Raw genomic sequence first — 11,531 nt, 5'->3', positions numbered from 1 at the left:
GGCATGTCCAAAATAAATGATCCACTAATTCCTCAACTTTGCACATTAAACATAGCTCATAGCCATTCAAGTTCCTTCTCTTAAGCTCTATTCAATCTGACAGACAATTATTACAAAGTTCCCATAAGAACAAGGTTAGTTGGCACGATATTTTAGTTTCCACAAGACTTTGCAATTGAAACCGTTTGTTGAAAGATTAACATCAGGATTATTTTGCTACCAAATTAATTCATAAACACTTTTGGCTGAGAACACTCCCTTAGAATTCCACTTCTTTGCAAATTTATCCTCTCCTCCCAAAAATAGAAAAAAAAACCCTTGATTTTAATCCGTTCATCCCTTCCTCACATAGTTATTCTTGCATCTATTTAACCCTCTATACTTTACAAGCTAGGTGAATTGGATATTGCATGTCGAACACAACTATTATTGTTTTGGTTCTCATTAGATGCAAACGTATGGCTAATGAATGATCACTGACATAAAATGTGATAGCATGTGATGCTGAGGGGGCAAATAATTAGTTCAATATGTTTTGAAAATTCTAAAACATCTTAAAAGGCCTATAAGATAAGCTTTATGGATTCAAGGGTAACCTATCAAGCTCTTAAGATGACCTTGACCAAGCCACATAGAACGATGGCTTGCAAAACAATTAAAATCTAGTTAGCCTATCAAGCTCATAGGACCAACGTAACTACAATAATTAGTGGACTAATTGATCAAATACTATGGATCGAGAATAGTTTTAGGGTCCAATTCCCTTTTATTCTACTCATGTAGGATTTAGTGAGAACCATAGATGACTCTTTTTCAGTTAAAGACCATTCTTAGTTATTCGAAATGGTTCCAGATAGAGAGGATTGCAGGTTTACTATCTCAAGTCATGGAATAAACAAACAAGCAAAATTTTGTTCCAAATTCCAGGCAAATAAATAGGACGTTTGTTTTAAGGCTTACTAAACAGAGGCTATATTTGTTTTAATTTTTAAGGCTCACAAAATAAAAAGGTTTTATTAAGGCTCTCAAAGAGAGGCTATATCTGTTTTAGGACTCAAACTAAAAATTATATTTGGATCGCCAGTTCACAGTGCCAACAGATGAGAGTAGAATACCATTTATGGATTCAAATTTCAAAATAAGCCTCTATTATTTTAAGACAAGGATTCATATACCAATATAAAGGGCAATGTGTTTGATTAAATTTACAAAGAACGATTCGTGTTCCTTGATTTGAGAATTCAAATACTTTGGTTCAAACTTTCGCAAAGGCAATGCATTTTCAGGTGATGTCATTTCACCAATTAAAGGTTTCCCCAAGGTACCTATTAAGTAACTAGAATAGCTTTATTAAACTTCAACTAAACAATGCAATGAACAAATGAAATGACATCACCTGTAAACAGTATGCGTAAAAGTGTAGGAAAAAATAGGACGTTTGGTTCATGTGTTACACACGCATTAGGAAACCGAAAACAACAAAACAATGAATAAACAAATTGTCCTTGATATAATGCACATTGGCCATAAAAGGCACATGCAAATTTCAAAATTAAACCAAATTGCCAATAAATCTACACATGAAAATGCAAACCATATAAGGACCACTACTCATGCTTGGGATTAACTGGAGCAGCCTTCTCATGGTGAAATCTCACCACAATGCATGTTATATTGTCCGCACTCCCACGTGTGAACGCTGCTTCAGTCAACTTTCTGGCAGCTTTCTCGGGTTCTTCTTCTGCTCCTGCTAGGGAAACAGCATCCTGGAATTGCAATTTTAACTTATAACAAGCAAACAAGCACAAAAATCCCCTAAAACCGTTCTAACTCGAGCATTGAAAGAATAACCAATCTAATCTAATCTATTATTGGAACACAGTCAAATCAGTATGCTCCTGAAACCTGGTAGTGTCCATCTTATTTTTCTTTCCTTTTAGCAAGTTCAAATGTCATTAATAACTAGTACTTCATTCTAAGATGAAGCTCAAAAACAGAACCCGGCACATGCCTGATATATGTGGACAGATAAACTACGTGCAACCATGCACATCACCACATTTTAACATGTGTCCAAGAGAGGTTTACCTCATTAGGCACTACATCCCATAACCCATCACTAGCAAGCACAAGCAACTCAAACTCTTCATCGATCTCTTTATCCTGAGAAATAAACATTAAGAGTGAAAATATTTCATTAATATTTTCAAAACCTACCAGCTTGAACTCATGCTATATGAATTGTTGTAGTCAGATCACCGACAGAGATCAAGAGACAAAGTAGGATGGAGCAAGAAAAAGTAGAAGTCGAGATAAAAGTGAATGAGACAAAAGTATTTAACGTTATAGTCAAAATAAAAAGAATAAAACCATAAGCACATTCAGCATCTCATTCTAAAACATTAGCTTTAGGAAGGATGAAAACAAAAGGTTGTAATTTTCAACATTTTCACATCAGATGATGCTTTTGCCAAATGAGTTGGTACTACTAAAGGCAAAGCAATACAATGGAGAAAGTAATAGAAAAATTAAATGTAAGCAGAGCAATTAAGATGATTAAAGATTACTAGCTTATTAGCATATGGTTTTGAGGATCACCTGAATTTCTGGTTCTGCAACAACAAATTGCTTCAACATGCGATCACCGAAAGCTCGAGACATAGCTAATACACCTCCTACCCTCCAAGTTCCTGAAAACATGATCAACAAGAAATTTCACTATAAACTTTCAGGAGCCAGAACTTCTGATTCAAGTACCAGATACAAAGAAAAACATTTATTCTGACTCAATTTAGACAAGCTAGATTTTTAAAATTTCTTACCTGCCCACATAACAACCCCACCAGCATTTTCAATTCTCTTCCGTTCATCAGTTCTATTTGGTTTATGATCCTCTGAGAGAGGGATAGCTTGAAAATGAAAAAGAAGCTGCATTTAGAAGTCCCTACTTATGAATTCCAAAATTCTCAACATTCACTATCATGTCAAACAGCAGGTTAGACTATATAATATAGTTCATGCTTATTAGTGATAAATAAGCATACCCACAATGTGCTTTGACATGACTATTTTTATATATATATGATCAAGGGCAAATAAAACTCAAAATGCCTACTGAATATGTGTCCTGGCCTTCTTCACTTTTAATGGGTCCTTCCCTCATGCAATTTCATTGAACCATTTCACGGTATATTCAAGTATAGAATTTAAAGGCAAATTATGTTAATCCATATACTAATACACTTGAAACCAACATATTAATATACAGTTTTTTTTAATGAAGCAGCGCATACCTTCTCCAGCCTTGGATATTATAGTCCTTGAGTCTCCAACATTGGCAACATATAGATGGTTACCAACCAATACTGCTGTTGAAGCAGTTGAACCATCATCTCGATAAGTATTTCTTTCAGAATCCAAGAAATCTACATCAGTCTGTGGATATGTTTCACCTGCAGGCAGATCCAGTGAAACCAAAATGAATAAAAGATCATTCAAGTAGGTTGATAATCATTTTATGTGGAGGCAATCCCATCTCTAGCCTACTCAAAATAAGAAAGAGATGTGAATACTTGTAAATGCATGGATCCCCCATAGAGGGCTGATAGCAAAGGATATGCAATATTTTAAATGTTCCATAAACAGAGAATATCAGAGTTCTTGAACGCACTTATGGCAAGTTTGGTGTCAGTGATGAACTTTGGATGCTTCATTAGATTCTCAAAAAGGTGTTGTTTCAAATACTCAGCAGCATGAGAACCACCATGCCCTGAAATTGCACATAACAGTTGTTAAATGGTGGGGTAACAAAAACTGTCATTGCAGATAGCAAAGAGATCTTGCTCTCTGGAAATGTTCCTTATCATCCAAAAATACATGCACCACCATGGAAGATAGTGTGAATAGGTTGAAACTCAAAGTGTTTGTCAAATTCTACATTTGGGATGTAAAATAAAAGAATGTCAGTCTCATAATGATTTCTACTCAGTTTTAAATGAAATCGAAAGACTTACACATGATTTAGAGGTGTATTTGACCTTTGAACTATGCCACTTTTGTCACTTTGGTACTCAAAGAATAGAAGTTTCCAATTTGGAACCTGAACTTTTGTTCAGTAAAAAGGCAAATTGTCCCATACTATCTTCACTGGTCAAAATAATAACATGATTTACAAGACCAGTAATCATTTTAGACATAAGCACATGTAATACCATCAAACCAACAAGAAAAGTCGAGAATTTTTTTTTTTTTAAATTCCAAAGAATAGAAAAGAAAAAATTGAAAATTGAAAAGAAAAAAATTATGGGAAAATCCCAAAGAACACGGAACCTTTCTTCATCGTCTCAACATTTTTTCTATGGACAAAATCTTTTCATCGATTAAAAAAGCTATGAAATCATGACCGAAAACAAAAACTAATGGCATGTAGCTCTCCATATCAATCCAGGAAAACTCAAGAACAAAGGGGGAAAAAACTGATACTAAAGCAAAGGATTCAAAAACCATGACAAATGACCACAACACAGCAACCAGGATGGAGTAAGTAAGCCATCTGAAGCTTTTCAAGCTGCAACCACTAGTCAAATATGACAAGTTGAAGACTGCCAGACACAAAACCAACATTGGGAGAGAGAATTAGAAGTCTGGACACTGGAACACTTACAAGGAGTCAAGACCACAAGGTGCCAGCTAGCTCCCTTCCGCTCCCCTCCTCTCTCCCTCTCTTTATATTTTATATTTAATTTTCTTTGTTTTCCAATTTCAAAAATAAGTACTGTTGTTGAGACCCACAAAGGAGTGGATACCAAATGGTACCAGAGTTACAAATAGACCTCTTATAGTCATGGGAGGTCCTGGGTTTGAAACTTGGAGAGCACCTTAGCTTTATTCAGAGCAGCTGACAAAAACTTGAGGAGGCCCCCGGCATCCGAAGAGGACAATACCGGTTTGTGTGTGGTAATAATACCGACAGCTCCAAGGTGGGTCTCATCAGCAAGTAATAAAAAATTATTGGCAAAGCAAAAGTTGAGGTACCTGATCGTGAATTATTATTATGAAGATACCAATGTGATAGAAGTGGCATATTTCGTGTTCAGATGACCCATAAACAGACTACCACATAATTTTATTTCTTATAACATATTTTGCACTATCAACATTGTGTTAGAGGAAACCTAGATAAGGGGAAAGACCAGTCCCACATTTTAGACTGAGGTCTTCTCCAATCACATCAGATGTTGTGCCTTCAAATATTTGTCCATAATGTGTTATAGCATATACACAATATTTTAATTTCATATCCTTTCACAAGGTAAGAAATGTTAAGAGAGAATCTAACCATCAAAGATTCCAAACATGCAGACCATCTGCCCATTAATCTTGGAAGTTTTAATATCATAGAAATCTTCCATGGTTGCTCTCTTTCCCCTGAAACTTGAATAGCCATAGCTTAATTTTCCATCTTCACTGCCAAATCAGACAAGAAACCGACCATGTAAGTGTGATTTTAAATCTAATGTTAGTAAATAGCATCACTTGTACAAAATTACAAATAACAACTAGAAAGTATTTGAATCTCTCTTTAACATCTAAATCAACAAATAAAATGAAATTCATGCATGAAAAATGATGATACATTCAAAATGTATAAATTCAAGTAAGATGCATTGTTTATGTAAGGAACTGGAAGAGGAAAATACTTGTGACAGTGCTGATTTTGGGAAGTAAAAGAAATTACAAAGAGAATAAAATTAATATTAACAATGATATTACAAGTCTTGCAAAGAAATAAAACAATATTTCCATCTATTCCCTCTTAATTAGGGAACCAGGGTATGAAAGTAAAGACAAACTGATGAAAAGGAATTTACTAAAAAACCCATTTTCACTTATTCCACTATGAGACTATATGAATTTATGAGAGTACTAATATCAACACATGTAAAATTGACATTGTTAAATTTCTCAGATTGCATAAATAATCAGTAACTGACAGTAGCAACACAATATGTAGCTTTCAATCATTGGGAAACACATTAACTGAACCAAACATGGAAAGAAATTTTCATATCTGACCAAATAATTAAACCAGCATACAGTAAACTGCTAGCAACATTTATTCAGAAAAAAATCATTTTTAAAAAATGAATCATGAGATTTGTATCTATATGATAAAAAGTAAGAACAACTATTTAAAACAAGTGGAACTCAGATGTTTACCTTTTCCACCCTCCAGTAACATATCCGCCATCACCATCTTTCTCAGATATCATATCAACAACGGGACCCTGGTTTGTTGTTGCACCTGAATCAACCATCATCCTAGCACCCACCCAAAATTCACAGCTTCACGAAAACGTTAATCCAGCACAGGCATATAAACTCCTTCAAAAATCTTATAAAAGCACCCTTTTCGAGGTTAATATTTTTCCTATATGCCCAGTTAGAAGAAGGAAAATGTTAATCAACATATAGTGACATTGGATAAGCGATATTTATAGAAAGTTGAATGTAATCAACGCATTATTTTCTCTTGAATCCAGTACAAGTAATATATTATTAAATGCAAAACTTTACTAAAATGTTAACTAAATAATATTTACCAGAAACTGTAAATAACGGTAAATCTTATCCTTTAAACAATCACACTCCTTGGATAACTTTTGCATACCATCTAAAATTCTCCACTTATGGCCTTAATTGCCAGATCTTCAAACTCACAACAACAAAACAATGCTGGGTAAGAAATATCAGTCTGGCTACAAAATCAAAGTGCTTTAAATTGGAATTTTATATTTTGTTCAAAATACGTTCAAAATACAATGGTTCCCCTCTGAATAGATGTTCATAAATCAACTAACACAAAATTAACTCTTACAATTTGCATAGGTTGAATAGCTTCCAAGAAAAATTCATTATTACACACTAGATTTGAATATACTAGCAATATATTTATGAACATGTTTATTATTCAAAAGTGACTTGATAACTTTAGACCAAATACAATTACACGATTACAGAAAACGTAGGTTGCTCAGACTCTTCATTTTATTTAAGTACTTGTGTATGTCACCATGTTTAACGCATAATAGGATATGGATATGAAAATATGATCATCCGAAGACCCTCCCAAGTACATACAAAAACTTGGCAAATAACATTTCCGTGTTTGACACATATGGTATCCGACTCTCAACGCCAAGTCCGATTATCATAGCACAATACGTTACGATACAGGGGGAAAAAACACTAGAACGCCACAAAAATAATAGGCATATAATACAAAAATAAAAATGCATTAAAAGTTATATAACACAATATATTAAGGTATCAAAATTTATATATAAATATATAATATCATCATGAAAAATATAAAAAGACAACACGAGTACATGCATTGCCTATTCTGTCCATAAGTAGCAAGAATTAGCATCAGTAAGCTGAGATTCCATTTACAGATATAAGTTAAATCAGCATAGGTAGAAAGAAAAGGAAAATCCGAGAGGAATCAAAATCTTACTTTTACATTTCAAAGCAATCGCCTCATTGTTTGAGCTGATAAATCAAACAACACAGAAGGAATTTTTTTTTTAAAAAAAAAGGCAGCATTATCGATTAAATTTAAGCGGGACAATAAAAAATAAAAGAAAAAGGGACCTCTGGTCGATAATTCCGGATAAAAGAACCGGATCGGATCCAGGTTGGAAGACGTGGAGGATGCCAATCAGAAATGGAGATGAGTAGGGACGGACAGCGTAGCGTGGAGTTTTCTCTGGAACAGGAAAACTGGTATGAGAAGAGAAGAGAATGTAAAAACCCTATAGGGAGAAAAGTGAAAAGGAAGGAGAGGAGATTTGAAGAAAGCAGTAGAGATATTGTCGGTTGGCACCGAGGAGGAGAAGTGGCAACGTGGCACTCTTCATGCATCCACTTCTATTTTGGGAGCCTGATCTTCTGGTTGCGCTTGCTTGCGCTTAGAATTTGCGCTCTAATTTCTAAATTACTACTACTACAAAATACTAGTGGTATACCGAAACTTGGTATGTGGTATGGTGATTTACCTTTTTTGTTTGTTTTTGACAGCTAAAATATAAAATAATATAAAATAAGCAAATAAAATTTTTGGGTTATTACATACAATATCCAATTTATTTGATTATATATTACCATAGAAAAAACAATTTGTTTGAATATAAAAGTCAAATTTTAACGATGTTGAAGTGTATAAACGTCATGCATATGTTAAATACATATTTCCTTTACTAATAATTATGTTATGTGTAAAAAAAAATTATAGAAATATCATTAGTAAAAAATCATAAATATGTTTATGATAAAAAATTTCATCACAAAAAAAATAACAAATTAAACAACTAGGAACAAGTCATTCGTCGCTTAATATATTAGATAATAATTTTAGTGAAGAACTATTAAAATTATGGCAAAATAGTCCTAGATTTTGTAGTATTAAATTGAAAAATCCCAATAAATTTATTAGAGTAAAACCTATGATCTATACTAAACAAGATATAGAAGAATTTGATATAAAGATTAAGGAATTATTAGAAAAATTATTAATAGAAAAAACTAATAGTCTACATTCTAGTCCAACCTTTATGGTTAGAAATCATGCAGAAATAAAAATAGGTAAAATTAGGACGGTTATTAATTATAAAAGATTAATAAAAATGTTATTTTTTATGGTTATTTCATTCCAATAAAAGATGTATTATTTAATTAGGGTAAACCAGCAGAATACTTTAATAAGTTTAACTATAAATTAAGATTTTGACAAATCATGCTAACAAAATAATATAAACCTTTAACAGCTTTTGGTACACCCAATAGACATTACCAATGGAAAGTGATGTCATTTGGATTATATAATGCACCACAAATATTCCAAAGATGGATGGATTCTATTTTTAATAAATATAAGAAAGTTTGTGTAGTTTGTATAGATGATTTTTTTTTATAATTTCATATACTCTAGAATTACATAGAAAGCATTTAAATATTAAAATAGTTATGTTATATGAAAAAAAAATGGATAAACCTTTTTCTTGGTTTAAAAAAGACTCAGAAACTATAAAAAAGTTAAAATCTGAAATCATTCAGATTCAAAAAGTTTATTTACCTAAACAAGAAGATAAATTAATTTTGGAAACAAATGACTCACAAAATTATTCAGAATGTATTTTAAAAGCTAGAACAATAAATAATGAAGAATTAATATGTGGATCTAGTTCAGGAAAATTTAAACCAAATGAAATTAATTATGTCATATTTGAAAAAGAATTATTAGCTATAAAGAAAGGAATAAAAAATTTTATTATATATTTAGCACCTAAAAAATTTATCATAAAAACTGATAATCAGGTAGTTAAACATTTTCTAACTAATAAAAATTTGAAAATTGAACCAAGAAGAATTAAATAGTATAATGAATTATGTACTTTTAATTTTGAGGCTTTACATTTCAAAGGCACTGACAATATTTTTGTTGATTATATTAGCATGCCTTATAGATAAAGGTAAACAACTCTAGAAAAAGTTATAGCCTACCATTAATAAAATGCCCAACAAAGGGATCACCTTCAAATCAAAATATCATAATCAAGGATTTGTGTCAATACCTTCTCAAGTACCATTTTATCCTAATCAAGGATATTATGTTCCATATCCAATGGTAAGACAACCAGTTGCAATTTCAACTCGATTGTCAATTACACCACAATCGAATAAGTCAACTACCATGGTCCCAAGATCCAAATTCAATATACCAAGCTATTATGTTGAAATTATTCGAGGGGTGGAAAAATTTTGTACAACAGAAAATTTATTGAAACCACAACAAATACAATAAATAAAATATTTTTATAATCTATGTTTACCCTTAGAATTATATAATCTTATTAATGAAATATTGAAAAACCCATATTACTGAGCAAAGAGTAAACTTTAGAAGAGCTCTTACTAAGACTTAACAATTCTTAGTTGAAAAAACAACTAAAGAACAAGAAGCTCATGATTTATTGTTAAAATCTATTTTATATCGTGATTGGGAAGAACTAGAAATTAGTTTTTTAGATATTAAGGAGATAAACAATCTTTTTTATATATCTCAATATTTTATTAACAAGGGAAAACTAATCCTATTATAAATAAAATATTTAGATTATGTTTATATAATAAGTCTAGAATTATCCTACCTAAAAAAATATTTTCTAAAATTGATAGAGCTATTTGCAATCAACAAGCTCAGTTTCAAAAAGCCTTTTCTAAATATTTTTGACAAACTTATGTTTTTACAAATTATTTAGATGAAAGATTCCCTACTATAAAATTTAGGCTTGATCATGAACCATTTAATAAAAGTCGGGTTTTGTTCAAGAAATAATAATTCAAAATTTTTCTATTCATTTATTAAAAGATTTTCCAACATTTATTAAATCTATGTTATTACATATGGAATATGAAGATAACTTCTTTTATTATTTTCATCATAAAATTTGTAGTTTTATTGGTATAGTTGAATGAGAAAATTAAATAGCACTTGACAAAATATGTTGACAAGTGTTATAATAATCCTATTTATTATCAATTCCAAGCAGGAATTGATCTAATTGCCAAAGCCCAGAATCTACTTCAACAAAAAACTTATAGATTTTGGACTTATGGTCAAAGAATAATGACATACGATACTAAAAATAATCAGGAAAAGATAAATGAAGAATCCATTCAACTACTAAAAAAGATAGCTAAAATAGAGATTGATGATTTCCTATCCCATATAATTGAAGATATTAAAAATACATGGGAAAGCTAGAACTCACCAGAATTATCAATCAGTTCATTAAATTTAGATGAAATTGAAGAATTGAATCTAGATAATATCCAAGAAACTTGACAAAAAAAAACAGAGGATATTGTCCATATTCATTTCTTCAATTTCAGCTAAATTTAATGAATCAGTTGACAGTTCTGGTGAGTTCCAGCATTCCCATGTGTTTTTGATGTCTTCAATTAAATTATTAAAACCTTTAGGCAATCACTTCCTACTAGAATTATCCTACCTATATAAATATTTTCTAAAATTGATGGAGCTATTCACAACCAGCAAGCTTATTTCCAAAAAGCCTTTTCTGAATATTTTTCACAAGTTTATGTTTTTACAAATTATTTAGATGAAAAATTTCCTACAATAAAATTTAGGCTTGATCATTAACCATTTGATATAAGTCATATTGAATGGGGTTTGGTTAAAGAATAATAGTTCCAAAATTTTCTTTTCATTTATTAAAAGATTTTCTAGAATTTATTAAATTTGTGTTATTATGTATGGTATATGAAGATGACTTCTTTTATTATTTTTATCATGAACTTTGTTATAATAGCTTGATTTTCAGTGGTGACAAAATAGTAGTTTCGGGACCACAAATTTCTATCGTGTCAACTCGTAATTATTATTTTTAAAATATTTATAGAGTTACTAAAGTCGTATTAAAATTTGGTTTGAAAATATTAACGTT

The 11,531-nt window shown here is 31.2% G+C and overlaps 1 protein-coding gene across 3 annotated transcripts; it reads right to left on the bottom strand.

Annotated features, from left to right (window-relative positions):
* Positions 1-1,491: 1,491 nt before the first annotated feature.
* Positions 1,492-8,042, bottom strand: LOC107908925 (probable protein phosphatase 2C 76). Of its 3 annotated transcripts, none has more exons than XM_016836228.2 (10): positions 7,889-8,042; positions 7,657-7,771; positions 6,220-6,321; positions 5,339-5,466; positions 3,671-3,769; positions 3,294-3,452; positions 2,823-2,909; positions 2,599-2,690; positions 2,089-2,163; positions 1,492-1,766 (listed from the first exon to the last, which is right to left on the bottom strand). In XM_016836228.2, exons 1-10 carry the CDS (start codon positions 7,920-7,922, stop codon positions 1,608-1,610), a joined length of 1,050 nt encoding a protein of 349 aa, XP_016691717.2. In that variant the 5' UTR covers positions 7,923-8,042; the 3' UTR covers positions 1,492-1,607. The 3 variants fall into 3 exon arrangements, with proteins under 3 accessions (XP_016691717.2, XP_016691726.2, XP_016691742.2); XM_016836237.2 differs by adding an exon at positions 7,520-7,554 and having other exon boundaries at positions 6,220-6,430; positions 7,657-8,007; XM_016836253.2 differs by adding an exon at positions 7,520-7,554 and having other exon boundaries at positions 7,657-8,007.
* Positions 8,043-11,531: the final 3,489 nt, after the last annotated feature.

The sequence above is a fragment of the Gossypium hirsutum genome, chromosome D08 (assembly GCF_007990345.1).
Source record: "Gossypium hirsutum isolate 1008001.06 chromosome D08, Gossypium_hirsutum_v2.1, whole genome shotgun sequence".
In the NCBI taxonomy this organism is placed as follows: Eukaryota; Viridiplantae; Streptophyta; class Magnoliopsida; order Malvales; family Malvaceae; genus Gossypium; species Gossypium hirsutum.
This window is presented reverse-complemented; position numbering and strand designations above follow the sequence as displayed.

Excerpts from the sequence above, each read along its gene's own strand:
- LOC107908925 (XM_016836228.2), bottom strand. The coding sequence starts at position 7,922 with ATGAAGAGTGCCACGTTGCCACTTCTCCTCCTCG. Across the intron at positions 6,322-7,656 it reads TCCGGAATTATCGACCAGAG|GATGATGGTTGATTCAGGTG; the intron begins GTCCCTTTTTCT and ends GGTGGGTGCTAG. Across the intron at positions 2,910-3,293 it reads AATATCCAAGGCTGGAGAAG|CTATCCCTCTCTCAGAGGAT; the intron begins GTATGCGCTGCT and ends TTCATTTTCAAG.